This window comes from Octopus bimaculoides, chromosome 8 (genome assembly GCF_046866305.1).
Source record: "Octopus bimaculoides isolate indiv1 chromosome 8, ASM4686630v1, whole genome shotgun sequence".
NCBI lineage: Eukaryota > Metazoa > Mollusca > Cephalopoda > Octopoda > Octopodidae > Octopus > Octopus bimaculoides.
In genome coordinates, this window is record NC_142935.1 from 57,127,091 (window position 1) to 57,151,845 (window position 24,755).

At 35.5% G+C, this 24,755-nt stretch overlaps 1 protein-coding gene across 1 annotated transcript in view; it reads left to right on the plus strand.

Annotated features, from left to right (window-relative positions):
* Positions 1–24,755, plus strand: part of LOC106876216 (uncharacterized) — a 106,200-nt gene that overhangs the window by 8,305 nt on the left and 73,140 nt on the right. Inside the window, exons 2-8 of the mRNA XM_014924684.3 lie at positions 528–563; positions 8,603–8,751; positions 10,155–10,243; positions 15,254–15,416; positions 19,063–19,242; positions 21,459–21,607; positions 24,189–24,504. Coding sequence (XP_014780170.2) covers positions 528–563; positions 8,603–8,751; positions 10,155–10,243; positions 15,254–15,416; positions 19,063–19,242; positions 21,459–21,607; positions 24,189–24,504 — 1,082 coding nt within the window. The remainder of the gene's footprint in view (positions 1–527; positions 564–8,602; positions 8,752–10,154; positions 10,244–15,253; positions 15,417–19,062; positions 19,243–21,458; positions 21,608–24,188; positions 24,505–24,755) is intronic.

Consider the following 24,755-nt stretch of genomic DNA (forward strand, 5'->3'; position numbering starts at 1 on the left):
TGTGGTGAGTCTTCTTCAATTGGCCAAGGTTGAATATGTAGCTGCGAAAACAGTTATGAAGAGAGTGAACGCCAATGGGAAACTGACTCATTTTGAAGGTGTGAGAGTGGAGAACGTCATGGCAGCTTGGAGGTCTCAACACTCTGCAAAATTTCTGTGTTCAGGGAAAGTCTAGACGAGCCACCAAACTATCACGTGAACAACAGCCGTTGATTGGATAACAAATGAGTTTGCGCAGTTGTTATCCATTGTGATTTCAAGGCGGCAAGACGTGGATCGAATCCAACTGCTACTTATGTTTTGTCCAAATAGTTTCTTTCTAAGCATATTCAAATCCATTTTAGCTGAAAAAAACACCAAAAGTGAAATTTCAACGATCGCTAACTAAAATTCCACCCAAAATATATCAGAAATAAGCTGTATTTATTGCAGATCTCATATATTAATGTTTCGTTCATTGTACACACACACACACACATATATATATATATATATCTAACTTAATTTTAACGTTGTTTATCTTGCAGGACAAGTCTCGGCCTCTTGTGCACCCTGTAAAAACAGTAAGTAATTCGTATTTATTTATATGTCAATGTTTGGTTTTACTCAACTTGCTCATGAAAATATGCATATAAGTTTTTATGTTTTACACGTGATATCTGGAACAAGTCATTGCTTTTTATAATTACCTTCATTGTCAAAGTAATTATGTTATTTTAATATCAAGATAACTTTCTGTTTTGTTCGAGTCCATCAAATTGCCATATATGGTAGTAGTTTTGACGATAGGTTGCAGTTTACGTAAACATGTTATAGCGTATAGACAGACAGTAATTGTCTGAGTAGGACAACCAGAAACTGTCTGTTAACATAAGATCAAGGACAAAATTACTTATATTCTTAAAATTGGCTTGTATGATAGTGATGCATAGGTCTTATATTGCAAACAAGAACAACGGTTCAACATTATACCTTTCTGTGATTGTAAGAAATGCTTGTCGCCATCTGGAACCACATATTGCAATCTCAATTACTCAAAATAACCGCCAATTAAATGTGCGACTACTATTGTTAAGAAATTAGCACTCAACTCATTTGGTTGAAGTTACGCTCAGTTGCATATTATTTGAAAGTAGAACAGTTTTACATTGTCAGATGTTGGAAGGATGAAGAGAATTTAAAAATTTCTCTTAAATTCTCTTCATTCTGTTTCCGAACATCTGATGAGAAAGATGTGATCTACGCCAACGGAATTATAAGTAATATGAACGTAAGTCAAACTGTAATCAACATATATATCTTAAAGATCTGAACAGCATTTGTCGTCATATGTAACCATAGACTTTTGCCAAAAAGCATATTTATGGCAGTAGTTGTCAAACAGTACACCGAGAGGCACTAGTTCTTCGTAAACGGTAATCTGAGTGAGTCGCATAATTTCAAAAAGTATAATTTCAGATTCTTGGGAAATTTAAATTAACACTTGAGTGTCTTAAAAAAAGAAGCGTTTTGTTAATAATTTTGCTTCACATGCGTTTGATTAATATAACAAGGTAAGTAATGTGGGTAATTCTTTCAGAATTTTGAACTATAATTTCGAAGTAATGTGTACTAGTTTTTTATATTTGATTTTAAAATCCACACAGAGTAAAAAGAGTATTGCGAAACATAGCTGGAACATAAATTTGAAGATGTCTACGAGAGCGACCTTAAAGCTTGGAGTATTAACTCATAAGGGGAGGAGAATGGGAAAAGAAAGTGAGTTCAAAGGAGAGAAAGAAGAGAGAGTAGAGGGGAACAGAGGAAGGAAGAGAGAGAAGAGAAAGAGAGAATAAGTGGGGGAAAGAGACTTTTGGTGGTTAGCAATCTGGATAGGATTAACTGAAACGTGGGTGTGTGCGTGCGCACGCGCGTGTGTGTGAATATCCATATGTATCAAATGCATGTAAAAATAGATTACATCGATTTAAGAGTCATGAACACTAATGTAGCTAGAATGTGTGCCGCTCGGGGCGGCCCTTCTGTTTACCGTCCCCGGACCCCCCCCCCCCCCAAAAAAAAACACGTACTGCCTACAGCAGACCCAAAAGTGGCGCCCGGGGCGCGAAATTTTTTTCCCACGAGAGTTTCCACGAGAGTTCCAGCATACAGCCAATCAGAGCTCATCTTGAAAATCCACATACTGTGTACTGCTACAGTACAGCCAGTCAGGTATAGAATGGTGTATGCCACTCTGTGAATACAGCATAGCAAGTCTCACACAAGCACCGCATTCCCTCCCTCCATCATTCTCATAGATCAATTGAGCACCATTTCTATATGGAGCTAACATTAGGTACCTATGCTCAGACTGAGATTAGTGATACTGCATGTACCCATTGATATATGCAAGGAGGGCGCAATACGACACAACGCCATATTGATTACGATGTTTCCAGATCAACACCAACATTTCAAATTAGGAATGTACAAAATCAGTCAACAAATTAGGAAACTACATTCATTTGCATTTTCTAGTAAATTACGCAAATTGGCAACACTTATGGCATCATCGGTGAGCAACTCTCCATTCACTTTATACATTAAATTTCACTTTTGTCGCCCCTATTAACCCGTTTAGAACAGTTGGCATTTGCTATAACGCACATCTTCCACTGAACTCAACCAGAGCATTTTCCTGACTAGGTGGACACTAGTTTGATAGCTCAACTCTGATTGGCTGTATGCAAATGAGTTCATAACTGGGGTCCGGAACTCTCATGGGAAAAAAAATTTCGCGCCCGTAATCATGTGTAACTTCAGCGGAGTTGGGATCTGCAAATTAGTGACCTGTGCAGTTTAGATACCCGTAAAAAATAGAGATAAACCTCTCCAGCATACAGTTATACTGAGACGACAGGCTATTAGTCTCCCCACAACATGAGGAAATTTAATTAGCATATTTTAGGAATTTAATTTAATCCTAAAACTGTATCAGCTTTAAAATGTCATTTGTTTTAGACTTTACATTAGACTTAACTATAAGCAAATATTACACTCACAGAAAGGTCAATGATGACGTAGTTTAAATAAACAACTTAGCAACATTATTATCCAGCTTGTCCATATTTAAGAATATGTTCAATAGAGCTGCGACCTATAATAAAGGTGTGTTAATAAGAAGCGGCTAACATGGACCACCTCTTCCACTGGGAAGCAGTGGTCTATATTTGTATGGTCTCTATACTTTGACCTGTCCAGCATGGAAGTCTCTGCTTGGAGCTTTCGCTAGCTACCACACCGCAACAAGGACTGGTCATTGTGGTGGATTTTATATTACGCTTCCATCTATTTTAGATTGCCATATTTTTTTGTGGGTATAGCAACACATCGGTGAAACAAACTGAAGACAATTTGGTTCCGTCACTTTTTGCTGCAAAATGTTTTTTTTTTCCCTCTTGTACTTTTTGAGCACGTTTTTGCTACGAATCAAAGCTCTCGTAAAGATGCTAAGATTGTCTTTACTAACAAGCTGAAATTGATATCTATTTGCATTAAGAACTTGATGTGAATCGAAACAAGCTGCATGACGAAAGATGCGGTATGCTATTAATTAACAAACCACTGGACTTAGCGACAACCAACTATGAAGAAACTTGCCACAACATTTGGAGAACCCGGTAATCAGTGAGGTTATTTCGAAGTCGGCAAACATGTAGTGGAGATTCGCTCGCCAATTTTTACTGTGAGACCATCATTTTCTTTTTTGGATTAAATTTACTCAGAGTTCTGTTACTGCTTTTCGGCTGGAAACTATAACATCATGAAGTGTCTTCTTGTCACCCAACAAAAGGAGTAGTTTCTCAACATCGATACACTCTTATTAATGATAGTTGAAGTAGAATGATCTGAAAGCAAAGTGTTACAGTACAAAGCGTTTCATTTGGGTGGTTTTCACGTATTTTGAACTCACTGGCTTAATTACTCGAGCTTTTGCTTGCCTGCTGAATGTCTACTCTGAACTCTTCAGAACGGTTTCAAATCACAGTAATGCTACCTGTAAAGCTGTACGGATTGTCATGCTGTTAATTCAAGCTGCAGATGATAAAAAACTTATAAGCAGAACTCAGTGGACGATTGAGCTACAATTGCTGTGAATAGACAATGCCCCGTAAATCCGAATCTTCAGGAATTCACCCCTCGTTTCATAGACAAGCGCCGAAATTTGAGAACTGTCGTTGTGTAGGTTGTGATAGTCATACAATAGACGTGGCAATCTATCAAACTTTATTCTTTTTGTTTACTTTATTTATTGGAATTTTCCACTGTCAAATTCGTTTTCTTTCATGTAACTTTGCAATAAAACTAGGAACTGACGCTGAATTTAATTTATTATATATAAAATTAACTCCACAATATTACATAAAAACTTTACCCGTCAATTGTCGAATTATATTTATTTATTTAATGTAACTTTGCAATCAAACTGAAAAGTGACTTTGAATTTGATATTTTACACAAAACAACACGTAATATTTTTTATGTCTGGCCTCATAGTTTTGTAGCATGTCTGTATTAGCATTTGTTCAAAACATGCATTTTGACTTCAAGGTAGGCTCAAACGACACTCAGTTTACAGCTCTTCTCGGTCTCTGAGTGGCTGGATTAATAAGCTCCCTTGAACAGATGTTCTCTGCTACGTCCTATTGTCACTTATATAATGTAGCCTGTCGCCATATTCAGTGGAGTTCCTTTGAGTTCCTGGTCTCGCTCTTCTAAAGGACTCCCAGTGTGCAGTTTTGTTCTATCGCGTTAACGCTGGCCTCTCTCACACGAGAACATTCTTTTTCCACGTGCACCAGCAGAATAGACGTGTAGTGAAACCTCTCTCTCGGGCATTCAATCATAAATGATAACGAAGCTGCTGTAAGGACGACCGTGCGAACTCAAAAAGGAGATATGGTGACGAATGGAAGAATCAGAGGACTCCTTTTATTTAAACGTGTCACACGGTCGAATACAAAATAATATATCAAAGATGATATACATGATATGTTATGCTACGATAACATAGATGACCAGTAATGAAAGACCACAACCGTATTAGATGAATAACAGAGATATTTATTGTAGCGTTAAAGATGTATGTCTGTGTGTGAGTGTGAATGCGACATATAATAACATAATCAAAGACAGGCCGTCATACAAAGAAAAGTATGTATGTGAGTGATACATGTGTGTGTATGTGAGTTATTACAGCAGATAGAAAGAGAGTCAATAACACGTGAGCAATTATACCAGTTCTTGTGTACCCAATAGTATGAGTCTGTATGTGAAAGGAGGGAAGGCTGAGTGTGGCAGAGCTGATCACTAGTTGTGATGTCGTGGCATCGATGCCGGGCCGTGATTCTTGTTATACAGATGTTCGTCGCTGGCTGAGATCTCTTGTCTGTTTATTATCGTGGTGAAGCTGAGTCACCTAACAGAATCGAAGAGAGAGATGTGCCGCGGTGGTTTGGTGTACATATAAAGTCGTGTAGACGCTGGTGGTGATTGAGGCTGCTTGGTAGTAATCGTGTTGGTCATGACGATGGTGCTGGTTAGTAGTCGTAGACTCATGTTGCTGATGCGGCGACGGCGGTGGTCATCGTTGGCTGGACGAAGCTGTTGAAGTGGTCGCTAGCTGATTGTTGCTGCTGCTGTCGTGTGGTACACGGAACAATCTCTAAGAGAAACTGGACCGAGACAAATTGTTGGGTATGAGTTGATCTATTTAAGGCGTTAAGGGGGCTCCAAGACGGTAGCAGAAAAACACTATCACGTGACCTTATTAAGGGCTGTGATTGGTCAGTTTGCGTTCTGGCGGGAACGGTTCGAAGAAGTTGCCGATTCGAATAATGATCAGTCACGTGATGACAAGGTTAATGTTTTCCGCTACGTTCGCGTTTGTTTATATTTAAATGAGAAGAATGGCGATAGCAGTTTTGTATCTAGTGACGATAGGTAGTTTCACTACACTGCTAACCGCCTTGGACTCTTCTGCCCACCATCCTGATTGGTTCTTATTTGCGCGGCAAGTGTCCCCATGTTCTGCTTGCTAAGGCGGCATTACGTCCAATCGTGGCCTAAAGATAAGTCACGTGAGAAAGAGTTTTTCTGGGTTTCCGGTGAGCCCTATTTCGCCTATAAATAAGCTCGATCCAACGACGGTAGTCGTCTTCGATTTCAGATCTCTCACAGGTCTGGTCGTTGACCACACATACAGAACACAGCTACAGCTACAGCCAGTTCCAGCGCCGACGTCTTCACCACCTATGTACTGTCTACCACAACGTCGTGCGCCAGCAACCCCACCACCAAGTACACACCGATATCAACACACTCGGTTTTATATCGACCCTGTTTGAGTGGATTGTTTCCACCACGAGCAATAGTCAGAATTAACCAGCGAGAATATTCTGTATCAGGTAAACGGTCACATCATTCGACGCTCAACACACATACTGTGATACCACAGCTCTGCTACTTGGCCACAACTTCCTGCGTATGAACATTCTATCTCCTTGTGTAACTCTAATACGAACTGGTATTTCTCTGTCTCAGTGTTTGAGACTTGTAGTCTATGTTACAGACACTCTTTCTATATTCTGTGTTCCTCTCATTCACCCACACACTTGTACACTCACATATTGTACACACACTATTGCTTATACGACTGTCCGTCACTTCACAATGTTGTATACCTTCTCTTGTACACGAAGGCCTGACTTATCTACTGTGTTATTTTTATATGCCGCATGCACGCACACACAGACACAAACAGTTTCACTATGTTAATAAACTTACTCTCATTATATATCTAACGGTTCTGTTTGTCCTAAGTTCTTTTACTGGCATTATGGCTCGTATCTCTCACGACGAGCCTTCTATCTTATATATCTTATTTTGTGTTCGACCGTGCGACATGGTAAAAAGGAGCCTTTTTCCGTCTACGTCGCCATCTCCTTTGGTTCGCACGGTCGAAGTATTACAAACTGGTGACCCCGACGTGATTCTGTTCATGCAGTTTCTCTTTAATGGCGATTTTTGTGCCAGCTTTAGGACCAACCGTTTTTTCAGTTCTTTCACTACAATTACTTTTCTGTGTCGTCTGTTTTGTCTTCGACACACAGACTGGTGTGAGGCTATTGTAGTGAAACCTCTCTCTCGGGCATTCAATCATAAATGATAACGAAGCTGCTGACATCTAGCCTTCGTCTGCCTTGGAATCTTCTGTCCACCATCCTGATTGGTTCTTATTTGCGCGGCAATTGTCCTGGGGTTGATTTGCTTGACTAAAGGTGGTGCTCCAGCATGGCCACAGTCAAATAACTGAAACAACTAAAAGAGTAAAGATGGTGAGCTGGTAGGATTGTTAGAACACTGGAGAAAATTACTTTTTGTTCACCTTCACATTCTGGGTTCAAATTCTACCAAGGTCAACTTTACCTTTCATCCTTCTGGGACCAATAAAATAAGTACCAGTTCAGGAATGGGGTCAATGTAATCGACTTAGCCCCTCCTGCAAAACTGCTGGCCATGTGCCAAAATCTGAAACCATTATTATTATTATTATTATTATTATTATTATTATTATTGTAAAAGTAGCAGGCTGGTAGAATTGTTAGAACATTAGACAAAATGCTAAGCAGCATTTCATCTGGATTCAAATTTTGAGCTCAAATTTCACCAAGGTTGACTTTGTCTTTTGTCCTTTTGGGGTCATTGAAATAGGTACTAGTTGCATACTGGAGCTGATGTAATCAACTTACCTCTTACCCCCAAAATCAGGCCTGGTGCATATAATAGAAACAATCATTATTATTATTATTATTATTATTATTATTATTAAATGCATGCCATCAAAGTGACACTGCGGTAAAATATACAAAGCCCAATATACCCATCACGACTATCCACCTGATAAGGAAACACCAGGCACATGCATCACAACCATATGTACAAGACATGGTGATCTCATATCAAGATAAACAGCACATGATCTTGGAGGTGGTGCCCAGTTAGAATTTTATTCAGGTCGAGTAGCCCATCCCGCTCAAAAGGTCCCTGAATAAGGGTTGTTTAAGGATGATGAACAAAACATCCATGTTTCCAAAGATGAATTATTCAAACCCCAAAGAATTCCTCTCAACATATGGCTATGATGCTCCCCCACTACTTCTGCTTGTGATCAGAGATGCACATATTGTCAACCACTAAGGGACATTCTCAACTGGTTAAGGTCAAGCAATTATTATTTTTATTATTATTAATATCATTATTATTATTATCATCATTATTATTAAGGCAGTGAGCTGGCAGAATTGCTAGCACGTTAAACAAAATGCTTAGCAGTGTTTCAATTTCTGCCGAGGTCGACTTTGGCTTTCATCCTTTTGGAGTTGATAAATCAAGTTCCAGTTACATACTGGGGTCGATGTAATTGATTTGTCCCCTTCCCCGAATTTCAGGCCTTGTACCTTTATTACAAAGGATTATTGTTGTTGTTGTTATTGTTGTCGTTATTGTTGCTACTGTGGTTGCTGCTCTTAATGCCAACTTTATTTTTCTTTTTTAATTCTAGGTTGGTTTAAGCCGGGTTCAAAATACATATATGAGTACACTACTGAGGCATCTGCAAATTTTATTGGAATAGAAGCAGTTCCTGCTGGAGGACAGTTAACCTGTAATGTCCTTGTCTTTACACCTTGTAAATGTCATGAAAATATTAAGGTATTATTATGAAATATCACTTGATAATTAATATATTTCCTCATTTACTTCGATATATAAATATATAAATATTATATATGATCATGTCATATAAAATTGTGTGAATATAAATATTTATGTATTTAATACTAGAAGTATGTATAATGTATAACTTGTATAACTTATATGAAAGCCTTTAAATGTCAGATTACATATGATGTAAAAACATCTGAATATTCTCTAAAGTAAACAAAAGACGAACGAGAAAGCTTCTGACAGACTTGTTTCACTGAAGATACACTGTGTGTGCATGCATGAGTGTGTGTGCATGTGTGTGTGTGCATGTGTGTGTGAAGAAAAAATTAATAAAAAAAAGACAAACATAATCTTGCAGTCAATAAGTCTGTTTGGAAATCATACAGTTTAGGTTCTAGTCATGCCTCATGACATGCTGAGAAAGTGTGTTCTACAATAGATGGTTGTTAGTAACTTTAAGAAATCACCACCATCATCATCTTTATCATCATCCACATCATCATTATTATTATCATCACCATCATCATCATCATTATTTAATGTTCATTTTTCCATGCTTGCATAGGTTGGATAGAATTTGTTGGAGTAGATTTCTATGAGCAGATTTTCTAGGCAAGATAATAATTCCCTTCGGCCAATTGGCCAGACATGTTTTTTGCACAAGACTGCGAATGAAGGCTACTGCATGTATGATGGTGATACTCATAAGATACTTGTCCTAGGTGCAACATGGTGAAACTAAAACTGAAAAGATGTGGTTGGGAGGCAGGTTTGTTGGCTGCTCAGTCATGTCTTATCCATATGAAAATTAATACTATTCTCATAAACTGTGGAAGTGGTATACTCAAGAAGACATGGGATGAGGTGAGGAAGCATGAACTTCATACGTTGGACTTCACAGGGGGAATGACAAGAGACTGAGACCTTTGGAGATATGTTGTGATAGGGAAGATCACATGCTGTGCTTGAGTCAAGTGAAATCATAGTCATAGCTGATGCAAGTGCTGTCTGACTGGCACCCTTGCTGGTGGCACGTAATAAGCACCATTCAAGCATGGGTCGATGCTAATGCTACCTGACTGGCTCCCTGTGTCGGTGGCATGTAAAAAGCGCCATCTGAATGTGGTTGATGCCAGTGCCGCCTGACTGGCTCCTGTGCCAGTGGCACGTAAAAAGCACTCACTACACTCTCGAAGTGGTTGGTGCTAGGAAAGGCATCCAGCTGTAGAAACTTTGCCAGATCAAATTGGAGTCTGGTGCAGCCTCCTGGCTTGCCAGTCTTCAGTCAAACTGTTCAACCCATGCCAGCATGGAAAGCGGACGTTAAACGACGACGATGATGATGATGATCTATTTGTAATTCACCAATGTTTTTTTTATTGTTTTAGGTTGCTATGACAGGATGTTCAATGACTTTGGTTGACAGCAATGGAAGAGACAAGGAAACCAAAACAGCATATAAAGATCTACTGAAAAAGTAAGATTTTCAACAAAATAAGAATCCCTTCTCTCTTTCAAACACATACAATTTTCTCTACACATATGTCAATGCTCAAAGGAAATAAACACACACATGCATGCTCATAAATATATACACACATTGACATGTTTCTGAGCATGAGCAAACATGCACATGTACAAGACATACACAGATAAATTAATTTCCAGCAATTGTAAACACAACAAAATGCATGAGGGCCACTGTTTCTCCATCCAACCCGTAAGGGCTCCCGTGTGCATAAGAAGGATTCCCATCACTAACTAGAAGTTACAGAGGAGAATAAAGTACAAAGTGGAAGTGATTAATATGCAATAATAAAGTGAGAGACAAATTACTATATTTTCCAAACAATTCAAACAGACATTCTAATCAGTGAAATCAAAATTCATCACATTAAAATAGAAATAATATCACTTTAAGATTTAGGATTAAACATCAAACAACTAATAGAAGCAAATATTTTCTATTAACTGTTTTACTAAATCTTATTACTTGTGCTGAAAATGCAACATTCATTGAGTATCCTTCATCAGTTTTATAACTCAAAACACATTGCGTATGTTTATATGTAAGCATTTATATCTCCTTCATGTGTGTGTATAGGAGTGGCTGTGTGATAAGTAGCTTTCTTGTCAGCCACATGGTCCGGGTTCAGTCCCACTGCATGGCATCTTGGCCAAGTGTCTTCTACTATAGCCTCGAGCCGACCAAAGCCCTGTGAGTGGATTTGGTAGACAGCAATTGAAAGAAGCTCATTGTATATATATATATATATATATATATATATATATATATATATATATATATATATAAAGTAGTTGTATACTGCCAACTTAGCGTGACAGTCCCAATAAGGGAATATACTACTGTTGTTAAGCCCTAGGAAGCCAGACCGCTTCCTATTAGGCCTTGACGCATTTCCTGTGCCCTTATATATATATGTATATATATACGTGTGTGTGTCTGTGTGTGTATGCTTGTGTGTCTGTGTTTGTCCCCCCACTGTCACTTGACAACCGATACTGGTGTGTTTACATCCCCATAACTTAGCAGTTCAGCAAAATGGACCAAAAGAATAAGTACAAAGATTAAGTCGTGGGATCAATTTGTTCAACTAATCATTGTATTAGGCAAAATCTCATCAGAGGGGTAGAAAAGATATACTGTTAGGTTATTAGGTGAGGTGATTTTAAAACACAACACCTAATAACCTATTGGTATATCTTTTCTACACCTCTGATGAGATTTTTACTGAACACAATGATTTACTTATTGTAATTTTATCTCTTAACTAAATTGAAACAGCTGTAAGAGAATATGCTTATTTTTGCAGATAATAAATTATATTAATGCTACATCTCCATTTTCTAAATTTTCTTTATATATATCAACTAAATCAACATGCTTCACATTAAGGCAGTAACAATATCACTTTAAGCTTCTAATCTGCAACTCAATTGCCAGTTTAATATCACCTCAAATTTACTTAATAAGCTATTGAGTGTACAATTAAATTGCCTAATTAATCCTTTAGCTTTAAAATCTTTTCTTTTCTTTTTGCAATATGTAAACTTAAGTAACAAGACACTAAGAATATATTGACCGAAAAACACTACTATTACTGCCCATGGGAATGTCTCAGACTCTGACCTGTCTAAATACTTATCTCACAGACAAAATGTCCTGTTTTATCTAAAAGAAACTTAACTCTTTTAACTTGTCTTTTTTTATACCAGAAAATTCATTATCATTTGTACTATATATTTAGTTTTCATTTTTAATCAATATTCAGATTTAAACTTACCTTTAGGCATTCAATCTATTGACATAGATATTCCCTCCTATGCCAGTTTTAAATCTAAAACTGACCTTGCCTGTGCTTGTGCTATGTAAAAAGCACTCAGTCCATTCTGCCGGATGGTTGGTGTTAGGAAAGGCATCCAGCCGTAAAAACCCTGCCAAAACAGACACAGAAGTCTGGTGCAGGCTCTTGTCTGGCTGGCTCCTGTCAAACCGTCCAACCCATGCCAGCATGGAAGGCGGACGTTAAACAATGATGATACTTGCATCTTCGTACAAATTGCTTGCTAGACTTAACACTCCATATTTAACACTAAACTTATATTTAATACTAAACTTATTCACAGAACCTCCCACTGATTCTAATAACAAACCATCTAACTAATCCTTAAACATTCCTTATGCTTTACTTATTCATCATCTGGGTCCTTAAATCCCTGTTACAGATAACATTTAAGTCTTTTGTATAAACATGCTTATATTACCTGTTGCAAAAACTAAAACTTTCACAACCACATGAAGAGACAAATCTTAAAATTTCCCACTTAATAACTACAACGTAACTACAACGAGCATATGGCGCAGTGGTTAAGAGCGTGGGCTACTAACCCCAAGATTCCAAGTTTGATTCCAGGCAGTGACCTGACTAATAATAATAATAATAATAATAATAATAATAATAATAATAATAATAATGATAATAACATTGAAAAATACCTTAGGAATGAGAACCCAGGTTCGAAATTTCCCCAAGACACCTGATGAAGGCTGGAGGGTATATCAGCCGAAACGTTGTGTTAACAACAAACAAGATGAGGACAAATATCTGTCAAATGTAAATAATGTAAATAATGAACTACAACAGATATTTATTATTATTAAATAATGTCCCAGTCCCACAGATAATTGGTTGAAATGTGTAACTAAAACATTTCTGGAACTGTACCTATTAAAAGATTGTATTCTTATCCTTAAAAGTTGAGTTTAAATACATATTATTTATTTCTTCATATAATATTTATTTCTTTATATAATATTTATTTCTTTATAACTTATAAATTATCTGACAGCATTTCTACTTCGTTGCTTTAACTGCGTCTCTACTTAGCTGCTCTGTTTGTCTTTTGTACATACATATTATTAATCGATCTGTTATCAAAAGACAATTATAATAAATTTCATCTGGATCTTCTCTAAATAAAGCGCAACAAAAATTGCCTGTTTAAAAACTAGCACCTGTAACATGATTACCACATAAAATCTTTAACCTTTTGAGCATACTAAAGTAATATGATGATCTCAGCAAAACATAATATTCATACAACTTCCCTTTATCATATAAACCATTAAGCTCCCTTTACATTACCTATAAATCTTACGTATAATTTGTACAGTGTCTTTCTTTCTCTTATCATAGCTATGTTGCTTCCTCACAATTGACTATGAAAAATTAACAGCATTTTCCCTTCTCTCATAACCCAATCATTTAAGCCCAAAGAAAACATATACATACATATATACACACACATATGCACACACACACACACACACGTATGCTTGTATGTATGTATGTATGTATGTATATACATATATATATATATGTCCCTTTTTTGTATTCCTTTATATATATATATATAAATCAATCTATCTATCTGCATTTATGAATAAATATGATTGTGCCTGATAGTCTAGGTAGGGATGGAGTGAATTACCAGCTGCTTCCAAATGAATAAACACTGACATTTATTGAGATTGATTAACAGATTTGCAGCTCAAAAACATATATATATAGAGAGAGATAAAATTAATATAAACAGCTGAGTATGACTGAAGGTGCTGACATGCCTACATTGCTAGAAATAAGAGTTGAAATACTCTTAATGCTGCAGGAAGAACGCAGATATATGCTGACGGGCGATCCAGCCATCCCATGCCGACTTGAAAATTCTCAGACCAAATGTCTAGTTTCGTCTGTTCTGTAGATCTGTTCAATGAGGACTGCTCAAGTGGCACATGTTTTGCTGTCAGCATATGTGTATTTACTATAAAAATTTATAGATGATTTAGCAGAATGCAAATCCATTTATAAAAGATTAATTGGGACAGTTAAGTGCAATGTGATATGGAAAAATTCAATCATAACTAAGTGTGACGAAGGGTGCTGATATGTATATATATATATATATATATATATATATATATATAAGAAGAAAAATAAAATGGAGATTGGAAAGTTAATAACTGTTTATTATTAACAACAAATTAATCATCATCCCTTACAGCTGTTTCAGTTAATACTCACTAAACATTAAGTAAATATTAAATTTATATGACCTGAGCACAATATCTTCAGAGGGAAAAAAAAAATATGCCCTTGGATGTTTTATACGTGCTTATGGATTCATTATATCAGACTGAAATGACATATATATATATATATATATATATATATATATATATATACATACATACATACATACATACATACATACATATATATATATATATATGTATATATATATATATATATATGTATATATATATATATATATATATATATATATATATATATATATATATATATATATATATATATATATGAAAATTGGTTTGGGGGGTGAAAATGCACCTGGGTTTTAAAGAGAATTTTAGTTTTTATGAATTTTTAAAATTCATTAAAATAACATACTGGTTTCAGCAATTTTATATTTTGTTTTTCAATTGTAAATAGAAATAAGTTGAAAATTACAAAAAAAGAAAAAAGATTGCACTAGGGAAAGTTTCAATGCATTATGATATGCTCAAAAATCAAAATGCTCAATAAGTTTCTTATTACTGTGAAACTTGAACACTTGACTACACACACACAACACACACATATGCACACACACACACACACATGCACTTGCACACGCACTTGCACATGCACACTCATGTACATATCACTCATATACATACATACACATGTGCACAGAGCTAAATAAATTAATGCAGCAGAAATTGTTTTAAGACTAGAAGCCAAAAAAAATCTTCATAGATTTGAATTTGCATTGGCACGCAAACCTTAACACACATACACACAGACACACACACATGCACAGGCACCACATACCAAATATAGCCAAACTGTTACAGTTGTAAAATATCTTGTGAGTATTAGCCATACAATATAACAAATTTCAACAGATTCCATGTTGAGTTCAGTTTGGAAGAAGGTCTTGTGAAAAACGGAGAAATTTACAGTCACAAAGAGGAGAAGTCCATAGCTCTGAATATTAAACGAGGTGTTGTAAGGATGCTACAACTAAAAGTGGGAAAACCGGAAAATTACAATAACACCTTTAACCAGGTAATTATTCCTTTGTTTCGTTAGAGCCTCAACAACATTATGTACACTGATTGGCTTCCATTTTTGGTAGCTCAGAAATTTAGCATGTTTTTTTTTTCTAAAGTAGCAAGTTATTCATAATAATTGTTCATATTTTACTTTTGCAGAATTCTTGATGTGATGTCATTTGTTGAAACAGATTTTGTTGTACCTTGGTGGGATTATTATGCTAATAAACAACACACATACACACTGGTTCTGTTTCACTTCTTTTATTATTATTATTATTATTATTATTATTGGTGAACATTTTGTTAATATTTAGCCAATTAACTAAGAAGCTATTGTTTGAGTAGTTGTTTAGTTAATCAAGAAGACAGGCAGATAGACCTTGAAGCAGACTTGGAGTAGAGAGGGCATGTCCATAATGAGGTTGTGAATGGCAACAAAAAGACTTTGACAACGCTTGATGATTGATTAATTAACCAAATGATTAGCCAAACAATATACTTGTTAATTGGTTTAGTGTTAATGAACTGACTACTATTAATAAAAGAAGTACAATAAAACCAGTGTTTGTATTTATTATTGGCAAATGACCCTCTTGAGATATAGCGAAAGTGTCCATACTATTTTTTCTGAAATATCTTGTATGTTGTTGTGCAAGAGATAATGAGCTGAGTTAGCCTAGTTGAACTCTACCTTGTTATTAACTGTAGAAAAAACTTGTAGTTAAGACATAAGTAAAAAGATGTTTGAATCAGAATGCAAATTATGCTGCTGACTCGGTTCTTTTTTATTCAGAAGTATTAAAGAGAAAGGTAAAGACCTCTTTTGGTCATGAATGACCATGGGATTGCACCTAGAAAGTTCCCCTCCTAAGCACAAGTCTGAGCAAGGTTGTTTATGGAAGACCAGCAGCTGTCCATGCATACCAGCCTCCCCTCTCCATGCCACCGAAGCTATCCAAGGGAATGGCACTAGTGGTGTCACAACTCATTTCTACAGCTGAGGGAACTGGAACAATGTGAAATAAAGTGTCCTGATCAAAAACACAACACACAACCTGGGCTGAGAATCAAATTCACTACCTCATGATTATGAGCCCAATGCTCTAACCACTGAGCCATGGACATTCAGTAATACTTCTTGATAAATATCTGAATGGTCAAGATAGCAAAATATACCTTTCTCATTGTAAATTTATATCAAAACATTGATTACTTCCTTATTCTTCTACATAAACATGTGTTAATTTATGCTTTATTTGACATAAGTTTTAGAGCATTCAGTATGGTTGAAATTACCACCTTTTGCTTTGTTTTGATTTATGAGGAAATATAATAATATCTATTGATCTATATATACAGAGTCCACTAAAAAAATGTATGCACACATCAGGAAAAGAAAAGTCTGTATAAATATTGGATCTAGTTTTTTTTCATTCGCAAAATATGCATTTTTTTTAAAGGAAGTAAAAACTTTGAAAATTGGCTATAATAATGTAGACATTCAGTCTCATTGCTTTGAAGGAATGATGTTGTGGAGAAAAAATTGAAGAAAAAGTTACAGAGGTTTAAAAAAAAAAAAAACTGTATTTTTAGCTAATAGGAAGAGAGAAATTTTCTGCGTTTAGCAGAGCAGTGTCAACTTTAAGGTTATACCCTGTGAAATTTATAGTTTAGTGTCTGACCTGTTCATAGTAGGTTTCTAAATAAATAGAAATACCTAATAAAATCAACATGTATCATCTTACTGTTTCTTTTGTCTCTTCATTGATTGTATTTAAAAAATTTTTTTGATTTGTTATATTAATATATTTGTCTGCATGTGTTTACTTCATGCGTATTTCAGTATTATGTATACCTGTCATGTATTTGTGTACACCATTAATACACAAGTGCCTCTGTGTGTGTGTGTGTGAAGTTGAGTAATGATTTCATGTTTGGATTTGTAAATTACGATAAGAATAACACTGGTCAACAAAGAATTTGCCCTAAGGAAAAGAATATCTGTATCTTATATGTTTTTGCATGCAGAATTCAAAAATAATGTCAAATTATCTGTATCACTCACAGTTTCTCTGTTCCACATGATAACTCTCTCCTGTTACATGGGTTAAATTTCAGTTAAGCTGTTGAAATGTGAAGCTAACAGTTTAAGAAATACTCCTAATTTAAATTTTTATGAATAGAATTAATCTAGGGAAATCATAAATCCAGCTAAATGAGTCAATGAGTCCCCAAAATATATGAAATGGAAAATATGTAAAAATACTAACACACAGAAGCACAGAAAAACATGTAATATACTAACACACAGAAAAATTTAAAACAAAACATGTGGGTGAAAAGAATCTCATGGTGTGAAGAATCAAGTGTGAAAAATCAATATAGACAACAGCAGCACAGACAACAGTGAACCACAACACAGTGTGCGGTTGTCATGGTAACAAGCTGCTAATACCATGCTTTCAGTTGATTGGCTAAAATTACCCAAATTTCCCAATTTTAATTCCAAATAGCATCAGATTCTTTAATTTATGAGATAACGTAATTGGTTGATCATAATCAAAATTCAGAGATGCATTGAAATTGAAAGCAATCTGGGCATAATTAAGTGGGGCTCATTTTGCGAATGAGAAAGACTAGATCCTAAGTATTTAACTTCTACAAGTACCTCTATAAATATAAATACCTCTTTCAATGTTTTATCAAATTGTGATAACACTGAATAAGTTGCAATAATACAGAATTAAAATATTTATAAAGATTTTCCTTTCCCTGAAGTGTATTTATATCTTTTTGGTGGATTCTGTATTTGTGCTTTCTTAAAAATGTAAGAAGTAAAATTTAAATATTTATTTTCATTCTTACTTACAAACGGATTATAAACTTCTATTACATTACATTTTGAATTGTTCTTTGTAATTTAGCATTATACATAACATTACTCGACTTCCAGAATTAGGAGTTAAATAGTTTTCTCCTTTTTTAGAAATCTACATGAAAATATACCATGGTTATTTGTGTATAAGTCACATTCTTTCATACGTGATTTGAAATGAAAAACAAAAAAATAAATAATGGTGCTACACACAGGGCAATTTGGTCTAAGATTTAACACTAAATTAAGAGTATAATTTATGCAGGAGTGGCTGTGTGGTAAGTAGCTTGCTTACCAACCACATGGTTCCGGGTTCAGTCCCACTACATGGCATCTTGGGCAAGTGTCTTCTACTATAGCCTCGGGCTGACCAAAGCCTTGTGAGTGGATTTGGTAGACGGAAACTGAAAGAAGCCCATCGTATATATGTATATATGTGTGTGTGTGTTTGGCCCACTAGCATTGCTTGACAACCAATGCTGGTGTGTTTATGTTCCCGTCACTTAACGGTTCGGCAAAAGAGACCAATAGAATAAGTACTAGGCTTACGAAGAATAAGTCCCGGGGTCGATTTGCTCGACTAAAGGCGGTGCTCCAGCATGACCACAGTCAAATGACTGAAACAAGTAAAAGAGAAAAAGAGTATGAGTAAATACAGTATATTTTAAGAAATAGCTTGTTATAATTGAAGTAAACTCATATAAAAATGTGGCACTGCCAAGCTGACACCTTTATTAATCATTTTGCTTTTTCTAAAATATGATTTGTTGTTATTTTTCAGTGGGACATTTATGGATCTTGTCAAGTGAACTATGAATTTTCAACTAAAAAGAAATGGACCATTCACACTGACCTTGATATTACCAACTGTGATCTTCACAGCTACTTTAAATACCAGTTTGTTCCCAGGAGTCATATAAAGACTTTATCAGGAGGTTTCCATGTCACAAACTTAACTGAGGTATGTACCAGTTTCTTAATATTTAGAATTACCAGGGCAGCAAGCTGGCAGAATCATTAGCACTCCAGGTGAAATGCTTAGCAGTATTTCGTCTGCCGTTATGTTCTGAGTTCAAATTCCGCTGAGGTCGACTTTGCCTTTCATCCTTTTGAGGTCAATTAAATAAGTACCAGTTACACACTGGGGTTGATGTTATTAACTTAATCACTTTGTCTGTCCTTGTTTGTCCCCTCTATGTTCAGCCCCCTGTGGATAATAAAGAAATAAATATTTAGAATTACTAGTCTGAGCTATACAGGCACCATAAGTGAATGGCAACCTTTAGGAATTTTCTCAAATTACAAGAAATATTGATTAAATCTCTTTCAAATTACTCCCTACTTTCTTAAAAATGAAAGGACACATTAGATAATGTATTATCAACTACTTTACAGAGTGTATTAGGTGGCTTTTATCATGCACTAGAGAAGTTGTCATGACCTCAACTAGACTACTACTTCTACTTAATTGTCAACTATTTTATAGAGTAGGTGCAGGTGTGGATGTGTGGGAAGAAGCTTGCCTCCCAACCACATGATTCCAGGTTCAATCCCACTGCATGGCACCCTGGCAAGTATTTTCTACTATAGCTTTGGGCTGACTGAAGCCTTGTGAATGGATTTGGTAGATGGAAACTGAAAGAAGCTCGTCATATATATATATATATATATATATATATATATATATATATATATGCATATATATGTATGTATTTATGTGATTGTGGATTTGTATCATTGTTTGTCCCCCCACCATTCCTTGATAACCGATGTTGGTGTGTTTATGTTCCTGTAACTTAGCAGTTTCGCAAAAAGAGACTGACAGAATAAGTGTAGGTTTACAAAGAATAAGTCTTGGGGTCGATTTCTTCAACTAAAAAACCCTTTAAAGTGGTGCTCCAGTATGACAGCAGTCAGATGACCAAAACAATTAAAAGAATAAAATAAAAAAGACTAGTGTACTGGGTGCATTTTACTATGATGCCCATCAATATTAGTGCGCATTATTTACATTATTTACATTTGACGGATATTTGTCCTCATCTTGCTTGTTGTTAACACAATGTTTCGGCTGATATACCCTCCAGCCTTCATCAGGTGTCTTGGGGGAAATTCCGAACCTGGGTTCTCATTCCTAAGGTATTTTTCGATGTTATTATTATTATTCAGGTCACTGCCTGAAATCAAACTCGGAATCTTGGGGTTAGTAGCCCGTGCTCTTAACCACTATGCCATATGCCTGTGGGGAATTATGGAGTGAATTTTAGGGCTTATAAATCTAATATTTTCCTATCCAAGACACCTGATGAAGGCTGGAGGGTATATCAGCTGAAACGTGTTAACAACAAACAAGATGAGGACAAACATCCGTCAAATGTAAATAATGTACATAATTCCTCATCTCTTAAATATAGAACTGTAATATTAGTGAGGTCATCTTCTCTACAAGACTAAAGAGTCTTCGCTACTTTATACTGTGCCTTTTTTGCTCAATGCGGCATGATTAAAGGGATGAGTAGCAGACAGAATGGTGTTGGGAGAACCTAGGATGTATGATTGAAAGAACAAGTATATAATGGTAGTAAAAACAGAGTTATTGGTTTGAGGTGGTGGCAAGGAAAAAGGAAGAAATATTGACTGTAAATATACTTAAAATGTACTATGATATATCACTATGTCATTTTATGATATGATATATCTCTACTGTATTTCTCTGTGACACAGCCTTAATTAATTTGCTTTGTGATATTTTTTACTATGATATTCTGTGATACATCTCTAACCGAGTTGATAATCCATGATATATTTCTAATTATACTATTACTCTGTAATATACTCCAAGTAATGATACTGATATATGACTATGACAATATTCTGAGATATATTGCAAATTATGATAATGTTTTTATATATTTACCTGACTATGATGGCATTCTATCATATATCTCTTATAGTCATGTTGATCTGCAACATATCTCTACCTGAGATGTTGATCTATGACACATGTCTAGCTATGATGTTGATTTGTGATACATCTCTAACTATGATGTTAATTTGCAATATATCTCTATTTATGAGGTTAATCTGTGATATATTTCTAGCTATGATGTTGTATGATATATCTTTGGCTATGCTGTTGCTAACACTTCCTTAATAAAATTAATATTCTATTTACAGTTACAATACCCATTCCAGTCAAAGTTTTCTTGTGATTATAAACTAAATGCCAATGATCATATTGAATCTGTCTCTTGTCTTCAAAGGCAAGATTTTGAGGTCCTCAAACACTATGGTAATGTTGAAGCAACAGCTATGTTCAATGTAAGGTGAGTACAACAAATATAATGATTGACAACTTAATAGCCACATGAAAATAAGCAAAGCAAAGTTTCTTCTCAAGTCATATAGACTTGTAGGGACAGTTTCCCTGTTTCCATGCTTTATGGCACACTGGTTTGGTATAGAATTACTCACTTTTGCCATCTGAGTGAACTGGAGCAATGTGAAATGGAGTGTTTAGTTGAAGAAAACAATGCACCATCTGGTCCAGGAATTGAAACCACCTACCAGTACCGCCTGACTGGCCTTCGTAGGATTTTCAAGCGAGATTGTTGCCAGTGCCCTTGGACTGGTTCTTGTGCAGGTGGCACATAAAATACACCATTTTGAGCGTGGCCGTTGCCAGTACCACCTGACTGGCCTTCATGCGGGTGACACGTAAAAGCACCCACTACACTCTCTGAGTGGTTGGCATTAGGAAGGGCATCCAGCTGTAGAAACTCTGCCAAATCAGATTGGAGCCTGGTGTAGCCATCTGGTTTCACCAGTCCTCAGTCAAATCGTCCAACCCATGCTAGCATGGAAGGCGGACGTTAAACGATGATGATGATGATGATGAATTCCATTATAGATTCAGCTAAAAGAAGTAGATCATCAGTATATTGGAATTCCTACAGACAGTAGGTCATAAACTCCTCATTGATGACTTGTAGGACTATAATGAATAGAAGAGGGCTGATAACTGAAGCTTGATGAACTCCTATCTTCTCACAAAGCATTGCTGAACTAATTGTTGACTCACCCTATTTATTGTACCTTTGTACTTTAGCTTGTACAAGCCTCACAGGTCATTTTTTTGCCCCATTGTATTTACTAGAATTTTCTTTAATGTTGCCTTATCAGATTATAATGAATTTCATGCAACCTTCAAATATAGAAAGGCTTCCTTCCTCTGATTTATACCATAGCACCTTAAATCTTCTCATAAAGATTAATTATGTAATTTAAATGTGGTGATAGTTTTTTTAACATACAGGTCATGTGCCTCATCTTTTGGAGGGTTCTGTGAATAAAAATATCAATTCAGTAACTTTAAACAAAGAAGAGTTCACTTTTGCTTTGCCCATTATCCTTTCCCTTGACCGAATAAAATGTAGTTTTCATGGCAGATATCTGTATCAATTTCAAACATTTGAATGTGTATTGCCCATAAATTAGCTGAAGCAGAGTTGAATAAGGATGGAGGAGGGGTTACTCAAAACAACAACACCATCAACAATTAATATTATTCTTACCTCATGGCTAAATAGCAAATATCAGAAAAGGCATCCAACTGCACATGACTATCCTCTTAACTCCAGGCAATAAACTTGTCCTTTTCCTTAATGGCATGTCAGTCATAGAGAATTTTTTATTCCGGAGGTTACCTCCCCTTCTCAACTGGAGCTTTCTCTTAAATGTCATTTGGTAATTACAATACATCTTCTGGAGGTGGAGATAATTCTAATAAACCAAGAATTTATGTTGGATGGTATTTGACCAACCTGTATTTGACTATTATTCAAAAACATGCTACTGGCCACTTAGAGTTATTTCCCTTAGGTCATTTTTATTGAAATTAAGTAAAGGATATCCTAGTTTCTTTAACAGTTTATCTTGAATATTTTTGATCCATTTTAAACAGATTTTTCATTTAAAAATCAAAATCTTTATTTTTATTTTTGCAATGGTATTGTTTGGATTGGCAGAAAGCCATAAAAGACATTACCAATATAAATAAAGACTCAGATCCTTGAGCAGAACTTTATTTTCTCTCCTGATCCTAGTTTTAACCCTTTAGCATTTAAAATGGCTGTATCCAACCCTAATTTTTTACCTGTTTTACATTAAAACTGACCAGAATGGGCCTCTCACGCCTTCCCTAAAAAGGATGAGGCTGTGTGGTAAGAAGCTTGCTTCTCAACCGCATAGTTCTGGGTTCAGTCCCTCTGCATGGCACCTTGGGCAAGTGTCTTCTATCATAGCCTCGTGCTGACCAAAGCTTTGTGAGTGGATTTGGTAAACAAAAACTGAAAGAAGCTTGATGTATATATATATATATATATATATGTGTGTGTGTGTGTCTGTGTGTGTGTATACACACACACATATATATATATATATATATATATATATATACATACATATATATGTGTATATATATCTATGTGTGTGTGTGATTTTTGTTTGAACACTTTTAAAACATTAATTAAATGTTTAGCAGATATATTTTCAGCATTTTTTTTACAACCATCAGAGCTTGAAGGGCTCCTCACAAACACATGTTTGTGAGATGGTTGTGATCTGTAAACAGTTTTGAGTAGGAACTGGAAAAAGAAGTATGAGCACGCAGTGCATATGTGCACACTGAATTCGTAAAACAGAAGAGAAGGATAAAAATGCAATGCACAAGTGATAAATAAAATGGAAGAGAAGAATAAAACAAGTTATATGGTGGTCTGCATGCCACATCTGACTCTACTATTACACAGCTTTGCTGCAAATTTCTTGTCTCTTCTGACTTTGAACTTCCATGTTATTTGTTTTTTTTGTTAATTTCTTATTAATTTTTTTCTTTTATTCATTCAGTCAATCTTTAGTATTGAAGAAAATAGCCAAAGGAAAATCAAGTTTGAAATTACCAAGAGATTCAATTCGGAAAACAACCCTACCTTTTGAATTTGAAGCTGACAAAACAGAAAACCCTTCAAGTGTTTCGGAAATAGTTGAAGGGTTGGATAAAATTGCTGAGGCTTATGAGAATGATAAACTGAATACAATGTCAGGGCATTTTTTCAATTTAATTAAGATGACCAGAAGCGCAGATCAAAAAGCTCTTGAAAAAGTGTTTTCTAAGTTCCGTAATTGTCCTCGGAGTGATGACCAATGTCAATTAGGAATTGCTGTGAGTCGGTATTCTTTGTTATTTTAATTTTCTAAGTTTTTTATCTTTTCTTATATCTTTCATTTGTTTCAGTGATTGGACTACAACCATACAGTTTAAATCTAGATCACTCGTCTCAGCCATGTGTGATAATTAAAGCAGTTTTAGAGTCATTTGACATCTAGCATGGGGCTCTACCATACAGTTACCCTTATTATAATTATTATAAAAAATTATATACTATATATATATATATATATATATATATATAT